Source organism: Equus przewalskii, chromosome 12, assembly GCF_037783145.1.
Source record: "Equus przewalskii isolate Varuska chromosome 12, EquPr2, whole genome shotgun sequence".
NCBI lineage: Eukaryota > Metazoa > Chordata > Mammalia > Perissodactyla > Equidae > Equus > Equus przewalskii.
In genome coordinates, this window is record NC_091842.1 from 751,699 (window position 1) to 771,978 (window position 20,280).

At 61.0% G+C, this 20,280-nt stretch overlaps 2 protein-coding genes across 10 annotated transcripts in view; one reads left to right on the top strand and one right to left on the bottom strand.

Annotated features, from left to right (window-relative positions):
- The window catches only part of CHLSN (cholesin), a 149,357-nt gene that overhangs the window by 44,704 nt on the left and 84,373 nt on the right, over window positions 1-20,280 (bottom strand). The gene's annotated exons all lie outside the window — the stretch shown is intronic.
- On the top strand, window positions 299-18,508 carry GPR146 (G protein-coupled receptor 146). 5 transcript variants are annotated; one of them, XM_070567342.1, is made up of 3 exons: window positions 345-441; window positions 3,933-7,443; window positions 13,382-18,508. In XM_070567342.1, exon 3 carries the CDS (start codon window positions 13,396-13,398, stop codon window positions 14,395-14,397), a length of 1,002 nt encoding a protein of 333 aa, XP_070423443.1. In that variant the 5' UTR covers window positions 345-441; window positions 3,933-7,443; window positions 13,382-13,395; the 3' UTR covers window positions 14,398-18,508. The 5 variants fall into 5 exon arrangements, with proteins under 5 accessions (XP_070423441.1, XP_070423443.1, XP_070423442.1 ...); XM_070567340.1 differs by lacking the exon at window positions 3,933-7,443 and having other exon boundaries at window positions 299-441; XM_070567341.1 differs by lacking the exon at window positions 345-441 and having other exon boundaries at window positions 3,897-7,443.

The following is a 20,280-nucleotide window of genomic DNA, read 5'->3' on the forward strand; positions in this document are numbered from 1 at the left end:
TAAGCAGGCTCCTGCGGCCAGCTCAGTTTACAAAGAAATTCCTAAAACGAGGAAGCGGCGGGGAATCGGGACGCGGCCACCACACTCTGGGGAGCGCAGCAGGTGCACCTGGAAGGCCTAGATTACAACCCTGGGGGCGGGGGTGGGGGCTCTGCGCCCCGCAGATTGCAGCGCGCTCTGACTCAGCAAGACCGGCCCCGGCAGAGCCCCGGGCGCAGAGCCTGGTGCTGCCCGCGCTGACCCCGGGTCCCAGCGAGCCCGCCACCCGGGGGCGGGGCCAGCGGCCGGGGGTGGGGCCCCGCGGACGGACGGGCGGGGCCCCGCGGGCGGCGGTCACGTGTGTACACAGGCCCCGCGCGGCGCGCGCCGTGAGCCCGCCGCGTCCCCGGAGCCCGAGCCGCCCGCCCCGCGGCGACAGCGCGGCCCGCGGCCCAGCGAGCGGTGAGTGGGCGCGGGGCTGGGGTCGGGTCGGCCGGGCACACTCGGGCTCTCGGGTCCCTCGGCCCCGCCCGGGCGCTGTCCCCTGGGGGTGGCACTGTCCCCTGGGGGTGGGGGGCGCCACCCCGGTGCGCAGCGCTGTCCTCCGTGCAGGGTGGGGGGTGCTGTCCCCCTGGGGTCCGCTGTCCCCCGTGCGTGGCGCTGTCCCCGTGCAGGGCTACCTCGGGCCGCGCCGCGCCCGGCAGGGCAGCCAGGCCAGGCCGCCGCCCCGCGGTCATTAACCTGTCGGGGGCAGCTGCGATGTGCTGCCCGCGTAGCAGGCTGAACAGCAGGTTGGTTGACACGTCGGATGCTCGTGTTCTCCTGGGCACCACGGTTATAGCTTCCCTCCCCTTTTAGGATTATGAAATTCTCAGTAAGTTCTGGAACTACATCTAAATGGACATACTAAGTCTGTGGTTAACTGTATGGACGCTTGATAAAGCGTAAAACCCCCTGGGCATGGACAGGCTCCTTCACAGCTTCCGAGGAAGGCAGGGCTCCCAGCCTCAGAAACACCTGTCTGCCAGCGACAAGAAACCCAACTCAAGTTACCATCACGAACTTGTTAAGTTGGTTCTCTAGCTGGGCACTGCCCCAGAGTTGGTGATCCACCAGTCTTTGGGGTGCAGACTCGAGAGCCTCAGGGTAATTTCGTATTTGATCGCCCGTCACTGGACACATCCTCGCTGGAGGGCTCCGTTCCCCCTTTCGTGGCCAGCTCTTATCTTCACCATGCAGCACGACACTCCCTTCCCCTGTGCTCAGCATCTCACAGAGGAGGCATTCAATGACAAAGTGGCCAGAAGCTGGCTTCAGAGCCCTGCAAACCCAGGAGGAGGGCCAAAAAAAAAAAGACGACAGGCTTTTAAACCCCGCGGCTCACATTTGGCAAGAGCCCACTGACCCATGTCACCGGCAGGAAGCTGTGGCTAAGGGGCGTCTGGCTGGGGGTCCGTGCTCTGACTCCCCAGAAAGTATGGAAACGTCCCGAGGGCAGAGGAACACAGCTTGAGGACAGAATGTGGAGGTCAGTGTGGACTCGTGTCCCAGTAATTCAAAAGCGCTGGCAGGTTGATGAGAGAAAGGCAAGGTCCAGCCACCTAACATGGGTGCATGTGGGGTTTCAGGTTAGGGTGTAAAACCGATTATACCTATTATATAACGGAAGAACCGACATTCTTGCAAAGATGTCTGCCTGTGTGACTTACAGGAAGAGGGAGAGGCTGCTTCTGGGACGGGAGAGGAAGGAGCTCCTGGAGGACGCTGCCTCCACTGCGCAGCCCCTAGGTTGTCATTTGGAATTCTGAAAACGTAACTGCCACCTGGCCTTTAACGATGGAATGGCACACCAGGCCCGAGTCCCCGGAGGAGGGGGTCACCTCCCAGAGAATCAGGCTGCCGTGCAAGGGCACACAACACAGTCATGCTCCTCATTCCTTCGATAGGGTTTCCCACTTATTTCCCCTTGCTTGCTGCTGGCTCCTGAACTCTCTAAGGCTAAAGCCACACACGTGACTGGGCAGCTCGGGCTGCATCTGTCCACAGGGTCTCACGGGCCCAGGACCCCACAACGCCAGAGGGGACTCAGTCTGGAGATTTCTAATTTGAGATGCCAAAATGGGATGCTGCCGGGGAGCAGAGCTCAGTCCTGGGAGCCTCCATGTGTAGACAGAACACCCCTCGGGCAGCAGAGGGCCCGGGCGAGATGGGCCAGGTGTCCTTTCTGTCCCCAGCAGGGCCACCCTGGGTCCCTTTCCTCCCACACGTGCCCAGGAGCTTTTAATGAGAACCCAGCAAAGCGAGGGAGCAACTGCTCCTCTTAGACCAGATGTGACAGACGGAATACCCGGCTGGTTCCTCCCGGGAAGGAACAGGGGGGGGGGGGGCGGTGCTAGATGCGCGGCTCTGAGCTCCACCCAGGCAGGAGCACACCCAGTTAAAAGCCGGGGTGCGTGCGGAGCCCCGAGGGGTGCCAGGCCTGCCCAGAGTCTGAGATGGAGACTTGGCCTGTTCTCAGGCCGGCTCTTGAATTTCTAAGTGAGTCCCTGTGTTTGTTTTCGCCGGGTCTGTGCACCTGGAGGGCCACTCGCCTCGACCACGTGAGTCAGGGAACAGAAAGCCCCAGTAACTGTGCTCCCTGAACAGAGAGCCTGTCCCATCTTCTTCCAGGGACAGGAAGCCCGGCCCGGTGCAGGCGTCCCGCTGGCCCACTGGCGAGGCCCCAGCTGCTGGGTCTCGGTCCCCCGGCCCTTCCTGAGCTGCAGACATGCCCGTCTCCTCCGTGGAGAGAGACGCACTCTGTGTGTCTGCAATCTGAGCGGGGGCACCCGCTCCACTCTCACTGCTCTGCAGTTGAGCACCATAGAAAGCAAACACCACAAAACTCCGAACAGCCCATCCGCATAATGCCCGTCTCTTATCACCCCCGGGAGGGCACAGGGCCTGTGATAGTTATCAGTGTGCGTAAGCTGTCTACTCAGAAACCTAGGAAAACACCAGCCTTTCCGGAGCGTCTGGCTCCTCCCAGCGAGATGTTAATTGCAGCTAAAGCCTCTGCCCGTTATTACCAAAGGAAACAAACAGGAGCCCTTTGCAAAGCGTTCTGATGGTTCTAGCACATTCGTGTGAAGGTGAGTCTCATGGGACTCAGCGGCCTCCGGGATGTCCACCAGGCCGACTGTGCCCATTCAGGATGCTCTGCCGGGCCTCACGGTCCTGTGCCCACAGCCCAGTCCCTGAAGTGCCAGAGGGAGTGCCCCTCACGCCCTCTGCTCTTCCTCGTCGCAGTGGGGCTCTGGGGCTCACCCTGGGGGAGAGCCTCTGACGTCACTGAGGCATCCCTTCCCCAGTTGGCCAGCCAGGTGTGGGGCACACGTGGAGCGGGGGGAGCACACGCAGGACTGGCATGGGTGTGGAGCCAGTGCGCAGGTAGGGGCCCCGGCGCCGATGCCCAAAACAGAACTCCACGGGTGCTTCAAGTTTGCCGAGTCAGTGAGAAGCAAGGAAGGGCCCTTGAGGCCGGGGATCAGCGTGCGCAGAGACGCTGGTGAGAAGGCAGCCGTGGACCTGAGTGGGTCCCCCTCATCCCGGGCGAGAGTGGCAGGCCCAGCTCTGATGGGCCCTGAGCACCAGGGGATAGAATTTCCTGATTCACAGAGGCGAGGAAGTAAAAGGTTTCAGTGAAACCAGTTCAGCTACCCTGGAACGGGAGGGTTCCTCTCTGCTGGTTTTCCGTTTCAGCCGGCTGTGTGTGCCCGTGCACACTCACACGTGTGCACACACAGGATTCCAGGGGTGTGGCCCGCCCATCACCCCAGCAGCCTGCTCTCTCGTCACTTCAGCCTGTTACCCTTTACCTCAGCCCTGGATTTTAGCAAAGTTCATTTTAGCTGCTTACAGACATTCACTTTTGTCAGGCTGTTTTATACCATTTTGGGCTCCTCTCTAAAAAGGCATAGGAAGAAAGACGCCGACGTCTTGCTTCAAAATGCTTCCAGCAGCCAGCCTCTGGGGCGTGTGGTCCTGGCCGGCAGTGAGTGGAAAGCGGGAACCGCTGGGCGGAAAGGGCAGGAGTCTCCGATGGTGTCACGAGCCACGAGCCGAGAGGCGCCAGGCCCGTGGAGCCCGTCCCCTTGCTGGTTCCCCGTGCGGAGAGAGCCGTGGTGCAGGCGGGGAGTGAGTGTGTCTGCTCCAGTTAACACCAGGGCAACGCCAGGAAATCCGCCGTCGGTACGAGAGCCCTAACCCGACCACAAAGACTTTAAGCTCTGCAAAGCCTCTGGATCTGACGGCGCGGCGAGGGGTCCCCTCCCCGGGAGCACTGACACTTCGCCTTTGACTGGTGCTCACGTCCTCACGCCCCTCCCCGTGGGCCCCCTCCATCCCTGTGTCAGTTGTCAAGGATTCCGAGCGAAGGGTCACATGGCAGCTTCCTCTGAGGTCCCGGTATTTGGAAGATAAAGATCCCCACCCTCGTCATCCCAGCACAGGAACTAACGGCGGCTCACCCTTCTGTGCTTTACGTGACTGGATGATCCCTCCCAACAGTCTCACAAGGATTTGCCTAAGCTGGAGAGTAGGATAGTAAGTCACCTGCCTGACCAGAGCCACCCAGCGGTCAGAGCGAGCCTGGGATGGCGACCCGGCAGCCGGCTCCAGGGCCCAGATTCCTAACCACGTGGAGACTCCGCGAAACTAAGTGGGACGTGGAGTTTTCCTTGCAGCATTTTATGCCAGTTCGCGTGGTCACCAACTCAGTTCTCTCTGCTGCCGGCAGGTGCGAGCTTTTGCAAAAGCAGCCTCGTTTATTATGGAGTTCTAAGGTTCCCGGTAAGGTTCGCATGGGGCAGAATGAGTTAGGCCAGGGGTCAAGGCGGGGCCTGGGGTCAGAGCCGCTTTCTCCAAGAAGGAAAACGACTGAGGGCCGGTGCTGTCTTGTTATGCTGCCATGGCATAGCAGGGTCCTGTGACCTGCAACCCTGGGCCACACTGTCCCCAAGCATGGAGCCCTGTGGGAGGGCAGCTGCCATGCACCTGTCCCCATCTGCTCCAGTCTGTCGCCCAGGCCTGCAGCAGCTATGGACAGCACCCCTCCTGATGGCCAGGGAGAGCTGCCATGCCTGCTGCTCAGATGCCCCGGCCTTCCTGCTCTTTCAGGGCTCCTCAGGCTGCTGGGCAGAGGCGTGGCCTGTCTGTGTGGCCAGCTTTCCAGTCAGCTCATCTCTCCTGTGGCCTGGCTGCCCCTGTGCAGGCCTCCACCCTAAACCTGTGTCCCGCAGGGCCCTTTCTGCCCGGCATGCTGACTCATGGCCAGCCACGGTGCTGCAGTGCGGGGCCGTGCTGTGCCTGCTCCTGGAACAGGGAGGGACTCTCTGGCCTGCTAACCTGGTGCTCAGCATGCTGGCCAGGCCTCAGGGCTGTCTGCTGGGCAACTCCTAAGGAGGCGGCATGCCAAGGGGCTTGCAGGCACCAACGAGGGAGAAACCAGAGATGCCAAACCCCTGCTCAGGGCCCAGGGCAGAGCAAGAAACCATCTGACCCGGGCAGATGCTCCCACGGATTTCCAGGCTGGCAAGGAGAGCTGCCTGGAGGGTTTGGCCAGTGCCAGACCCACTGTGCTTCCACAGAGAGCCTCTTCTCTCGGGCCTCCAGGTCTGGAGGCAGCATCCTGGGTTTCCTCTCTGGCTTCTCCAAGTTCTCCACACTGTGAGCCTGGAGCAGACGTCTTCAGCATCCACGTGAGAGCCTGTAACCCTGCCGAGGAGCCTCCTGAGCCACAGAGACGGAGAGGCCCAGCTGGAGGGCACATGCAGCAGCACTGGGAGGCGGCCGAGAGCCCTCCCAGGATGGAAATTGGCAAGTGGAGGAGAGCATCTTTGTGAAAAATAATTGCTGGAGTCCAGAGGGTGTCTTGGAAGAAAACTACTTTGCTTTTTATGCACAAGAACATATTTGTAATGAGTGACTGCTGGCCCCAGTCGAGGATCCAGGAGAGGAAGCTCTGCAGCAGCTAAGTCATTAGAAACTGGGCTGGGACTGGGAGCCCCAAAGAGCTCCGTCCATAGGCCCTCCCCGTGGGTGCACAGAGAGCCACTGCCACACCACCACGGCCTCTCGCTGAGCCTCGTTAGGCCTGTCAGAGGCGGCTGCTGCGTCACCAGGCCTTGCTGACCGGGTGGGCTGAGGTCGTCCCACAAGCCAGCAAAGAGGCCTGCTGGCAGTGCCGTTCGCCAAGTGCCACAAATGGGACTCCAGCTTTTCGGACCAGGACGATCCGGCCTTGCGAGCCTCAGCCAAGCCCTCCTCTGAGGGCGAGGCCACCCCTGTGCTGCAGAGCTGGCCGCAGCTGTGCTCCCTGCAGAGGCTCTGCGCGGCCCCGGCACCACAGGCAGTGTGCGGGCCGGGGGGTCGGAGCGCCTGCACTTCACACTCATGAGGAAGAAACTCCAAACCGCGAGGCCAGGAGCCTCGGGCCCCGGACAGTGGCTCGACGGCCTGGTCCTCTCGGACTCCTCTGTAGGAGAAAGTCACCTTTGACCTCAAGCCTCTCCCTAGGTCGCCCTGTGATGTGCGTGCAGCCAGGCTTGGAGGAAAAGAGGCAAGAGACCCCAAGAGCTGCTCGGGCATCAGGGCAGGGTTCTGAGTTGCCGAAGGGCTCGCCTGCATCAGGGCGCTTGCTTCTGCTCGTGCTTCTCAGGCCAGCGTGCCCTCTGAGGCCTGGCCTGGCGTCCAGCGCCCTCCTGTAGCTGAGCTGCTCTGGTCCGCTGTTGTCTCTCCTGTCCCCTGCTGGCCCCACAGGCCTGGAACCACCTGCTCCGCTCTATCCCATCCAACAGGACTGGTCACACGCCTGGGCTGGCCCGGGGGCGGGCACTGCAAACTTGCCCGTGTGGAGGTTTTCTTCTTCACGAGAGTAATCAGAAAACAAACAAACAACCCTCAGAAAGAAAGAGAGGGCGTGTGAGTCACCTTAAGATGGTTAATGAGTCCTTTTACAGGAAAACAGGATAAGATGATAAGACAACCCCAGCGGTCCCTCATTCTTCTCTCTCAGCCAAGATGTTCAGCACCCGAAGAAGTGGGCCCGCTCCCTCCCGCCGGGCCATCACTGTGTCTCCACAGAGGCCCGGGGCCACAGCCCAGCCCGCTCCTGGCTGAGCAGTTGACCAGGCTGCGCACTCCCGCTGCTGGAGCCCTGGAACCCAGCAGGAACACGCCTGTCTGTGCCCAGTGTGCCCCTGCTGTGTGGACAAGGCTGTCTGCAGACCGGGCTCAGAGAACACGCTGCAGAGCAGAAGCAAGCTCAGACGCATGCGGCCAGGGCCTCGCGGGCACGTGCGGCATCTCTGCCCAGGAAGACCCGAGGCAGGGAGCTGATGGACTCTGCGCCGTCTGCCTGCGGACATGGCACACGCTGAGTCAGCCCGCAGCCACATCTATGTTCCTTGGGCTCAGTAGAGTGAGGTCAGTAAGGGTTTCTGGCTCAGAAAAGCTGTCCTGGGAGGCGGCTGGGACCCCAACCAGGCAGAACCAGGACCCCACCGAGGTGAGACAGCAGGCTGGCAGGAGTGGGAACCCACGGAGGGACTCGAGCAGCCCTGTGGAGAGGGGAGGACAGGAGGTCGGGCCATTCCTGGTGCCTGGTCTGGAGAGGGGGCTGTGGACGAGCTATAGCTGTGGGCACTGACGCAGGACCTGGGTGGACGCCACAAGTGGGTACCAGTCCCGGGGGAATCATGGGGGAGAGGCGGCGATGAGAACGGGAAGAAGGTGGCCACGCCAGCCGGGGTGAGCCTGGAGGCAGGCATGGGAGAGGTGGGTCAAAGCAGCGCCAGGGGGCTGGTCAGGTGGGAGGAAGTGGGCAGGAGGGGCTCCAGGGCACGGGGAAGGGGAGGGCAGGTCCAGGAGCAGAGGGCAAGCTCTGTGGGCAGCGCAGGCAGGCAGAGGTGGACAGCTCTGAGCAGGAGGTGTCCAGGAGGGGCCCGGGATAGGGTGTGGTGACGGGACTGACCTGTTCCTAAGGCCAGCCTGGACGAGAGGCCCACTGGGCTCCTCGCCGACCCTAACTCCTTCCACTGAGGGGACGCAGCAGGTGACGGGACCCCCAAAACTTGGATTATTAATGCTGCCATTTGGGGAGAATGTGGGGTGCCCCGTGCGCCGTGTTGGCCCATCGAGGTTCTGCAGGAGGGCCTCGCCCCAGGCCGGGCTTCTTCTCAGCAGAGGGGGCCCCTCCTGGCACCAGCATCTGCACCAACTGCGTTCCAAGTTCCTCATTCTCATGAAGGAAGTGAGCAGAGCCGGCTAACTGGAAAGGCGGCGGGCGGCCGAGGCCTGTGCCAGAGGGAAGTAGCCAAACCATTGTTCTCAGGCCCTGCCGCGTCCCCAGGGGGCCAAGTGGGAAGTCTCTGTCCCCAGGTTCCTGGCCTCGCAGAACCGGAGTGCACAAAGGGAAATGGGGTGACCTCAAGGAAATGGGACCAGCCCCCACAGAGGCCCCTCTGTGGCCAAGACAGCAGGCTCGGGGGCAGGAGGACAGGTAGGGGCCATCCTGCAGGAGCAGCACCAGGACAGGACAGGGCAGGACAGCACGACCCCCACCACGTTCTCTGGAACACCCACGCCGTGATGAGGGCAACCAGCTGCAAGACTGGAGCGCCGTTCACCAGCTGCCTCGCGGCTCCGGCAGGTGGGACACTTCCTGCCACCACCTCGCCTGTTCTCTCCAGACCCACAGCTGCACGGCACTTCGGGGGGTGCAGGCCGAGCCCCAAGTGGAGCCATGGGTGCAGCCACTGCTCCGGCCTTCGGAGCACTTCCGTCTGCTTCCTGTCCGTGCACACTGTGCCATGCACACGACAGTGAACTGGCTCCACGGAGAGAGTGCTTGGACCCACGTCCACAAACGCCTGGCTGTAGGACTGACGAGCGCTGTGGCGCTGCCCATCTCGGACAAGCCCATCTCCAGGCACCTGGGCCGGAAGGTCTGTGTGTCCTGGTGACATGACCCCCGCAGGGGTGACGTCACCGATCTGCTCCTGGCCCTCTGCCCCCACTGTTTCCTTCTCTCCCACACTGCTCACCCTTCAACCTTACATGGACGAGAATGAACACTCCCCACTTTAGAAAATGCCAGACACTCATGTCTGCAAAACAAAGCAGCTCCTCTGACGGGGGCCCTTTGCTCCCACATCTCTCAGTGGCCCCTGGAGAGATGGGTGCCTCCAGGAAGAATGCTGGAACAAAAAAGGGTGTTGCTTTCAGACTGACCGAAAACGGATGAAAATTGGTACCTTTAACTCATAACCTGGATTTGACATCAAAACTGTCCTTGTAATTGACGTGTAAGAAAACTGCGCACAGAAGCTAACTCAAGCGCGTGAAATAAAGTTTATGAATCCTGCATTTGTAAGCTGCCGGCAGAGAAAACCTCAAGTGGGTTTCCCATCTGAAACCCGGCGCTGACGTTGGTCGCTCTCCCGTCTATGTGGGGGCGGTTCATGCGCACGCACACAGCTCCTCTCAGGCGGCGTGAGCCAGGGACACACGCACATGTGAACGCACAAGGAAATTCGACACAGATTTTATTCCACATGACGACTGCCCAAGAATCCAGCAGTTCTCACCCAACTCGGGCCGCTCGCTGGCTGCCCTTTCTGCGCCCCTGCTGCCCCCGCGGCGGGCCATTGGCAGTCCAGGCAGCAGCTCCCTCGGCCCCGTGCCTGGGGGGGGGGAGGGGGGGCGGGGGGCACGGCTGGAGGACAAACGGGCCTGCCCGCAGCTCTGTCCTCGGATGAAGCCCTCCCCTAGAGGAGCGCTCGGCTTCGCGGCCAGCTTGGCCCCTTCCGTCCGCGTTGATGGCCACACAGCACGGCGATGCTCAGAGCCTGCCCGCCCGCCCTCAGCCATGGCCGGGCCGTCCAAGGGCTCTCTGTGCTCGGTGCTCGAGTGACAGCCGCCCGACTGCTCTCTCTCCATGGCAGTCTCTGGGAGGCCCAGCTTCCTGCCCTTCATCTCCACAGACAAACGTCTGCTCGGTGCACTCTTCAAGGGAGAAACGGAGCTGATTGACCCTGCCCCCACGCTGAGCACGGGGACTGGCCTCTGGACTGGGCAAGGCTTGGCCAGACTGACCCCACGGCTCCTGGATGGGGCAGGGAAGCCGAGGGAGGTGCCAGCATGGCTGGACAGAGCAGCGGGTGCCCCCCGGGCGGAGAGCCGGAGGGTGAGAGCATGCCTGATCCCCGGCGCCGGCCCCTCCAGGCACAGCCCTTGTTTCTTGAAACTGGCTGTAAACAGAGATAGGGAGGGGCCGCCGAGCCTGCCAAGCCAGGCAGAGACTTTGTGAGCAATTTACTAGAGGAAAAACAAGTGGTGCGCTTCCACACTGGGCACGGCGCGTGCGCCACGGCTCACACATGCACAGGAAGCCGCACTGCCCGGCTCCTGCTGATAAGGAGGCTGTGGGCTCCGGAGAAGCACCCGGGCCCTCCCTGGTGCCTCTGCTGCAGCGTCGCTTCCTGACGGGGCCCACGGTGCAGGCAGAGACATGGGGGATGTGGAGTGAAGGTAAGGGCCACGGCTTGGCGCTGCCCGCCTGGCGGTGTGCTGGGAACTCGGGAGGAGGCGCCGGGCAAGCCAATGCCAGCGCCACACAGGACGAGCCCTTACCCGGTGAAGTGAAAGGGAAACTGACAGGGCAGGACCTAGAGAACAGGGTTGTGGGGCCGAGAGCATGTCTCCCTGGGTGCCCGGGCCAGGGCTGTGATGGCGGGCGCAGAGGGCACACGGCCTTCCTTGCTGGCAGATACCCCACACGAGCGCCTGTCCTGGCGACGGCAGAGGGCCCTTGTGTCCAGGGGCTGACCCCCACCCTTTCTGTCCCCATGTAAGGAAGAGACTTGAAGATGAGAATGGGTGGGCACGTCTCAGGCGGACTCTAGGGGCCCTTGGACGTGAGGCAATCTGGGCAAGGCCAGACCAGAGGGGTATCTGGCCGCGGGCTGGTCACGGTGCGGACAGGGTGCCCTGGAGTGAAAAACGTCTACTGTGGCCACAGTGTTTCCTGGGGACTTGAGGCCAGGAGGTCTGGTGGACCAGCATCCCACGACCGTGGGCCCCAGCTCCCACCCCCCAGTCACCCTCAAACCCGCAGCTCAGCAGGGAGGAGCCTTGAGCAGACGGACAGACACACCGTGGGAGGAGACGGCATTAGACCAGGAAGGAGACCCAGGAGAACGGAAACCGGACGTTCAGTCAGCTAAAGGACGACAGAGAAGGACTCCTCCCCAGCTCACGGGGAGACCACAGCTTCCCGAGGGAGCCCCTGCCGGGGGGGGCTGGCTTGGACCCGCCGGCCTCCCGGGATTGCACCACCTGCCGGGTGCTCCCTCCTTGTCCCTGGAACACAGCCTCCGGGGTGCAGAGTGCCCGCCGGGGGAGTACATGCTTCTGAGTGACGCGGTGGCACATGTGGGCAAAGCCGCCAGCGCCTCGCCAGCAGGGCCTGCATCCTTCCCACCTGCTGCATGTCATCCAAGCCTGCCGGGTGGCACTTGTTAGGGTTGCACAACGTTGCCACAAACACGGTGTCCCTCCCGTCCACGCTGGAGTGGGAATTCCCACAGCCCCAGCCCGCCCGTCGTGACTGACGATGCTGCCAGAGCAGCCGGCCCCGTTTCCTTCGTCACTGCCCACCGCCGCTGACCCGCGCATGCTGGCCGAGCCCCGCGGTGGCAGACGCTCCCCTCCCTCGCCGCTGTGAGCCCAGCACCCAGCATGGCGGCGGGCCACGCGGACGGTCGGGAATTGATGGGTGACTCGGCTTGTTCCCCTTTCCCCATGTTCGCGTCCCACCAGGCAGGGTGCTGCAGGCCTGGCTCCGCCTCCTCCCGGGGGCGGGCTGGCTCCTCACGGCGCCCTGGAGCCTGGGAGACAGACGGCTGTGTGAGCCGCGAGGATGTCTCCTCGTCCTGGGCACAGGTCTGCTGAGCCCAAGGCCGTTGGAACGTGAGGTTTTCCTCCAAAGAACTGACGTTTCTGAGGAATGTCTGCTCTTCCCTACGTGGCGCCCCCACCTGCCCGGCCCCACTCGGGGTCTCACCGACTCGCCGCAGCCACGGTCTCCCACTCCATCTGCGCGGCTCCAAGGTCGGTGGAGGGGGGTACGGGGAGCAGGGCCACCTGCCCACACCCACCGTTGCAGCGCCAGCACCGGGCAGGTCATCTCCCACTCGTCCACCCCAGGAACTGCCAGGCTGAGAGGGGTCTGGGTGCGTTTCTTCACTTTGAGACAGCCTACAGGACCAAGGTACCAGGTGGCACAGGATGGCCAGGCCTCCAGTCCCATGGGCCACACAGCCCTTCTCAGAAGGCAGGATCCCTGCCACCTGGCTTAGCGCCTGCCACTCACCCCGGCACACTGTGGGTCATGCACACAGAGCTTGGTTCGGCTGCTCACACGTGTGCACCCACGCCCACTTATGGGGCTCACGTGCAGCATTCCAGTGCTGCCCAGGAGGTATGAGAGAGACCAGGTGGGTTTCTGGCCACCAGACACAGGTGTAGGGGGCAGGGCAGAGGGACCATGCGGTTCCCACGCGCGCTGTGCAGGGTCCGGGTTGATGCAGGGAGGCAGGAATGCATCCAGGTGGGCTGGCAGCCTTGCTGGCGGAAGCCTGCGTTCCTGAGTGGCAGTGGTGGAGGGGCTGACAGGCAGAGTGGCTGGGCAAGGGGGAGGTCCACTCCTCCCGCCAGGACAGGCCCCTCTGGCCTTGGCTGAGTCACTACCTGTCACCAAAAGGCCTGTGGCCGCACGTGCGTTACAGCCCGAGGGCCGACCGGCCATGCCCTCGTGGGCAGTCTGTCCTTTCATCCCACTGCTGAGTGAAGAGGCTGAAATGGGGGGCGGCCAGGCAGGTCCTCCCCTGGACCCGCACCCCCCGGGGGCTCCTGGGCCAGGGCAGCAGGGGCCCGCAGAGCACCCCTCTGGTGGAGAGAAGCCCCTGAACCCGAGGAGGCGAGCAGGTTGGGGCCCACCCTGGCTGGGATGCAGGAGGGGGCGCAGCGCCTGTGGGAGAGCCTCCCCGAGTGTCCTGGACGAGGTGCCGCGGCTCAGCTTCTCCTTGGGAACAGGCTCAAGGGGCTTGCCGTGGCCGTCGAGATGACCACAGCCTTGTGACCCTTCTGGCACAAAGTGGCCCAGCTCAGGACTTAAGGCCGCTTTGCTTGCAGAGTGCACACCCTGGGGACAGGTTCCTTTCTAGAGGGCCGTCACTCCTGATGGCTTCTGTGCTGGCCTAGGGGAGGGGCTTTGTCCCGTGCCCCCTCTGCATTTCCGAAGGCCTCGGAGGCGGGGGTTCTGCTCAAGGAGATGACTCACTCTCTGCTGCTTTCCCCACAGAGCCCGGCTGCGCCATGTGGAGCTGTGGCGTGCTCAACGGCACGGGCAGGGGCGAGGACCAGCTCCTCTGCCCGCACTCCCACCTGGTCCTGTCCGTCCTCTCCCTGCTCTGCCTCGTTGTTGGCGTCCCGGTCGGCCTGGGCTACAACGCCCTGCTGGTCCTGGTGAACCTGTGCGACCAGAGCAGCATGACCATGCCCGATGTCTACTTCGTGAACATGGCCGTGGCAGGCCTGGTCCTCAGCGCCCTGGCGCCCGTGCACCTGCTGGGCCCCATGGCCTCCGGGTGGGCACTGTGGGGCTTCAGCAGCGAGGTCCACGTCACGCTGCTGGTGCTGTTCAACGTCTGCTCGCTGGTGACCATGTACTCCACGGCCCTGCTCTGCCTGGACTGCTACATCGAGCGGGCCCTGCCGCGCACCTACATGTCCAGCGTCTACAACACCAGGCATGTGTGCGGCTTCGTCTGGGGCGGGGCGCTGCTCACCAGCTTCTCCTCCCTGCTGTTCTACATCTGCAGCCACGTGGCGGCCAGGATCGTCGAGTGCTCCAGGATGCAGAACGCCGAGGCCGCCGACGCCATCCTGGTGTTCATTGGGTACCTGGTGCCCGCCATGGCCGTGCTCTACGCCCTCGTGCTCATCTCGCGGATCCGGAAGGAGGACACGCCCCTCGACCAGGATGCAGGGAGGCTGGACCCCTCGGTGCACAGGCTGCTGGTGGCCACCGTGTGCACACAGTTTGGCCTCTGGACGCCACACTACCTGACCCTCCTGGGGCACACGCTCCTCACCGCTCGGGGGAAGCCCGTGGACGGGCACGACCTGGGGATACTGCTCTTCGCCAAGGATTTGTCGCGACTGTTGGCCTTCTCCAGCAGCCCCGTGATGCCGCTGCTTTACCGCTACATGAACAGAAACTTCCCCAGCAAACTCCAGCGGCTGATAAAGAAGATGCACTGCAGGCACCAGAACTGCTCTGTGGACCACGCCGGGGCACAGCAGCGGTCGGCGTAGACGGCAGCTCCGCGGGCACGGCCGCCCTGAGTGCCGGTCCTGGGGGCCACCGCCAGTGCCCACTGCGGGGCCAGCCGACAGGTGCCCCGGTGCGCGCCCTGGAGGCACAGTGTGCAGGCACCGAGCCCCAGCCCGTCGCCCCCTCCCTCCCGGGTCCCAAGTCCTGGGGGGAGGTGGCCGCATCTCGCCTGGATGCAGCACTTTGTCATGGGCACGCTGCTGCTCTCCCAGTGGAGAGCGCTGAGGCAAGAACAGGACGAGGCCCGTTCTCTTCAAGTTCTCCGGGTTTTTCCAAAAAAGGCCATGGCCGTGCTGTTCAAGGCAACAGGTGCCTGGTGTACAGACAAACTGTACTCTCCCACGCGACATTCAGGGCCGCACCCTCACCAACCTACTACCTTCAGGCTCCTCCACGTTGGGCTTCCTACACAACGGGATGGAAAGTTAAAGCCAGTATTTATGCTTTGTTTCTAGTGTTAAAATACTTGATTCCCCCCTTATTTTTTTTGTTTGTTTATAAAGAGATATTTGATAGCAGAGTCACGAAGTATGAAAATGGAGGAAACAATACAAAAGAACACGCACATCGGACTGGGTGGGTGGCTGTGCTCCCGAGGAGTTGGTTTGTGGTTTGTGGAGGAGGCTGGGGCTGCACGGGGCACTGAGGACAGGCCTCCGAGAACCGGCCCGCGTCACATGCAGGGGAGTGTCAGGACATGTCAGAGAGGAAGGAGGAGTCCAAGACGCGGCTGTCATCACCGGGAGCAGTCAAGTAGCGCTCACAGCTCGCCCACTCAGCGCACCTGCAGCCTCGGCTGCCCTTCCGGGAGCGTCCGCTGACTTGTGTTCAGTATCGATCTGTCCTTCCAGATCACTCCCCAGAGGGCACCCGAAACTAAAGATAAATAAACTGAAGGAAAACCCACAAACGCTGGAAGGGGCTGCCCAGTGGGGAGATCTGGGGGGCTGAGTACCCTCTGGCGTCTGGTCCAGAGTGGGGGCCACAGGAGGCATCCCGGCTCCCTGAGAACGAAATGTCATCGACACCTGTTGGGTCCTCGTTAACTGACACTGCAGGGGACCTAAGCTGGGCCTGTTTCACCGGGAGGAGCTGGGTGGGCGTCAGGAGGAAGGTAAACACGGGGGTGGGGGGGGTGCAGGAGCCGCAGCCCCCTCCCTCCCACCACGTCTGCGCCAGCGGAGGGCCCTCCGTCAACCTAGATCCTTCTGCCACCCTGCGTTCTGCAGACATCTACTTCAAACACGTGGGAATGAAAGAACCTCCTTTTCTCCACACCAGCCCGAGCCTTTATGATTAAATCACAGGCCTGCAACCCTCTGATCCCCAATTCCGAAACCCAAAAAGCTCTAAAAACAAAGATTTCCCTCCCCAGGTTTGCAGCAAATTCATTTGGCAGCACGCCCTGGCCTGAGTGCCCCGAGGGCACCTTGCTGAGGGGAGATGAGTGGGATTACGGGGCGCCCCAGCCCCCATGTTCCATAAGACACAGTGTACACAGCATCCTAACTTCTGCCCGCCTGACGGCCTCTGAGTTCTGGCACACCTGGCCCCCAGGATAAGGGTGGCTCTCTGGGGCATGCCACACGGGGGAACCACCCCACCTGGTCCTAGTCTCTTGGAGAATTTAGCCCACTGGCCAGCTGTCATTTTACCACCCCTCCAGGACGCTGTGCCCCAGTCGAGTCTGCCTGTGCAGAATCGTGATGATACACTGGATGCCAGGGCCCTGGTCCCCCTGCCCCTGGCGGCTGACACTAGACAGCTTCTGTGGAGCTGTCTGCTTCCTCGCCAGGAAAGCTCAGGGTGAATGACAGAAGCTCCTGGGTTGCGTCTGTTGGTGAATGTGCTGTTCCCACTTAAGGGCTCAGCCACCCCTCTGCTGTCCCGGTTGCCAGGTGTGCCAGGATTTCCCCTCAAGCCCTGAAAGCCTCAGGCCTGACCCCGACTCCTCAAGCACACGGCCCTGTGGAGAGTCCGTTTCTCTGAGGAATGAGCCCAGGGCTGCAAGGCAGGGGGTCCCGTGTCGGTGCCCCCTTGGGAACCCTGGTGTTGGCTGACGGGGTGACAAGTGTGGTTCCAGAGTCCCCAGCACAGCAAGGGACTCTGACTTCGACACGGCTGCTGCTCAGTCTGTGGTTCCCAGCTGGCCGAGCAGACCTGGGGCCAAGGTCAGGCCAAGGTCTCCCTCCCAGAGCCTGGTGCCCTTAGGGGCACGGGATCTGGTGGGTGGGCTGGTCTGTGGTGGCGAAGTCGGGTTTAAAATGGACAGACTCCTGTCCTTGCTGATCCCTTGCTCCAGGACAAAGCTCCTGGGAACGGCGCAATTCTGAAAGCACAGAGCAGAGGCACTGGTCTCTGCCCACGGCCGAGACCCCGCAGCCCCGCCGTCGTCCCCAGATGGAGGCGGCAGCCTAAACTCACTTGTTTCTTTCCCATCGCTCCGTGGCTTTGGTTGCAAACTGGCCAGCTAGTCTCTGGGGGCCTGGGAGGGTCGTGCTGGGGCAGCCATGCATTTCTCTGCCCCGCCCCCTGTCCAGTGCCCACCTCTGCTGGTGACAGAGGGGTCCCAGGGACACGTTGGCAGCCTGGTCGGCTCTTCCCAGTGGAGCACAAGCCCGGTGCAGACCCTCGTCTCTAACTGAGACCCTGCACTGCTGACGCTATGCCTGGGGTCCCATCTCCCACGAGGGTCAAACCCAGGCGCCTGTGCCTCCGCCCTCCCCTTCCCGCTGGGACAGCTCGGCCACTAACCCAACATGGGCCCATGGGCGTTCTTGGGCCAAATTCGTCTGGGACTGGCATTTCTCTTACTTCCCCGGGATGTCTGATTCTCAGTACTTCTGCCACATTGCCAAAAAAATGGACAGGATTTTGAGCTACTCAGAGAAGAATGAGGAGCTATCTGGAAAAAGCCAAGGTAGACTGTGAACTCAGTCCTAACTTTTTAAATTGACCAATCCTGTATTTCTTCAAGTGAGTTTACAAGATACCAGGATAAAAGTTTTTCAGTTTATGTTCCAAAGTCACTGATTTTGCTACCCACACTTCTTGACTGTTATAATTTTAAAATTAATGCTCTTATTTTTGTTAATCTACAAAAACTCATCTACCTTGAGATGCTTCTTTCTTTAAAAGATTCCAAAAGGTGAGTTTAATCTTGGGTTTACTTAACGAAGGTTATAAAATTTATTATAGGAAACTGGATCTATTGCTAATTGTGGCAGATAGATCAAGAAATCAACAAATATATGTTCCTTTCTAAAAATCACCTGACAAAGGATAAACCAGAAATAAATTACTGAGAAGTTAAATTACATGCCAAATTCTTGAATTTAAAACCACGTTGGAAAATTTGGGGGCCTTCTCGTTTCTAATCTGTTAATCCTGCCCCAGGGGCTGCACCTGTTTGCCTGAAGTTCTGTAAATAAGAGAAAGAAGCAGCTGCTGAAGAAAAAACATACACATTTGAAGGCTATTAAATTATTTGATACCTATGATCCAATTTCTGAATTCTTAAAATGTGCATGTCCAGGGGTGTGTGATGTATATCAGAAAACAGCACAGAAGTACCATGAAACTGGTATTTCCCCCATAACGAGAGTCTCAGCACCCTTACTCCCCTCCCTGCAGCTCCTCCGTGCCAGAGTCCTGTCGATTAGCCACCATCGTTCTGTTCCATGCGGGCCCCGCGCCTGCTGCTGCCCTGTGACCGGCAGTCCTTGCTGGTGACCCAGGGCTCGGGCTCAGACACGTGCCAGTGGTCAGCCTCGGGGGCGAGTCCAGGAGCAGCCCCCCACTCCTGCAGATGCTCCTCTTCCCTGAGAACACAAAGTTTAAAACTACTGACTGCAGCCCGCGGGCTTCGGGGAGAGCAGACGGCGGGTGTCCTGGTGGCTCCAGGGGGGGTCCCGTGGGAGCCGTTCGTCTGTCACCCACCCTCTGCAAGAGGGGCCGTCTCGCCACTGGTTAACGTTGCTTTGCACACAGTAAGCACTTGATAAATGTGAGAAATGAATAAGTGAATCACCCAGGAATGAAGTAATTCAAACAATCCACTTTGTGTGAATAAAGAACGTGCAGTTTAAAGAACTGTTATGAGCCTGCCGTATTTTCTTGAACTTGTCTGTGTGTCAGACGGGAGTCTGGGTGTCGACTGTTCTCAACCCTCCTCTCGACGCAGCTCAGGCTGCCGTGAGCAAAGCCCAGGATGGAGACCTGAAGGCCCCCTGCCACTCGACTCAAGGTAAGGTTATTCCCATTCAGAGAATCTGCAGGGTTGGTTTTTTAGGTTTCTATCAAGGAACCGACGCATAGAGAAACAGACTAGTGAGCTGCATCCCCATGTTAGCCCGTCGTCACCAGCACACGGCCAACCGTGTCGTCCTGCTGCCTGGCCTTCCCTGACCCCACTAGGAACCGCAGGAGTGGGATAACCACACTGGGAGCCCGCTCCTCGCCAGGCTGGGGGATCCCTCCCAGAGCCTGCCAGCGGCTCCCAACCGTCTTCAGCCTGGGTCCTAACCCCAGGGTCTCCACCACCTGGAGCTGGAATCCACCACTCTGGGACTCCCACCTGCTGATGCTGCGTTTCCTTCTGAAGCTACGGGGCCAGGATACTCCCTCTTCCCCACGCTGGCCCCATTAGAGACCCAGAGACATGAGCGGGCGCGTCACCCTCAGAAGCAGCACTGGGTGTGCTCCTTCAGCCCTCCACAGCCGGCCATGCACTAGTGCATTCAGCACCCTCGGTCTCCACCACCACGAGGACGGTCCAATGTTACCCCACGTGCAGACCAGGAACAGACCGAGCCCAGCTGGCCCGGGGGGCAGAGCAGGGTAGCACCCTTAGGCCAGGCGGCTGCAGAGAGAGCTCTAACCAGTTTCCCTGCGTTCTCTTCTCTGGCTCCTCCAGTCTTGCATCCAATGACATTTGCAGACTGCTGCTGGCACCTGCTCAGCCACCACTAGACTCTGGTTTGCCAAGGCCTTTCAGGAGCTGGTGCACAGAAATGAGCACAGTCCCAAAACACTCCCAACTGAGCCCAGCCAGAAAGAGTGGGCCCCTGGCTTCTCCAGCAAGATGCAAAGGTGTCAGGGGCTCGGAAGGGATAAGCCCTTAGAAATGGGCTTGGTCTGTGAAGACGCTGTGGAGGCGGCTGGGCTGCACGTCTCGGCCTGGTACCCACCATCTTGGCGTTTGTGTTGCTCACCGACGAGGCTGTCTAACTGTGTGTCCCTTACAAACGGGGCACACTTTGGCCTGTGTTAGACTTGATGCCATTTTTTACTGCTGTCTAGCATCCCATAGACTGTATCACAATTTATCTGTTGTTTGTGGACATCTGGGTTGTTCCCAACTTCGGGCTGGTGTGAATGGTGCTCTCCCGGGACTGAAGTGCTGGGTCGGGGCACACACCTTCAACCTTGCACACACGCCTACCTGCTTCCCAAAGCGGCTACAGGTGTGCACTCCCAGGAGCAGAGCACCAGCACGCCAGCTCCTCGTCCTCACCAACCCTTGGCGTTGTTCATCTTTCTGCCTACACGGTGGGAGCGTGGAGGCAATCCCCAGCTGTTACAGGGCCGAGGCCCTTCTCGCCATTGGCCGTCTGTACCTTCGCTCTCTGAAGCACTTCTTCAGGTGCTCTGCCTGTGTTTCAGCTGATTTGAGCTGCTTCTTGAATATTCTGGACAAAAGCCCTCACCATTGGCTCCTGACCTGTGTCCTCCCCTCCATTTCCTTGTCAACCGAAGGACAAGCCCTGGCCGCATAACAGGGAAGTGGGCAAGATTTCTGCAAAGTTCTCAGAAGACAGACACCTCAGAAAACCCCGTTCTTCCCGGGGGGAAGGAGGCCAAGG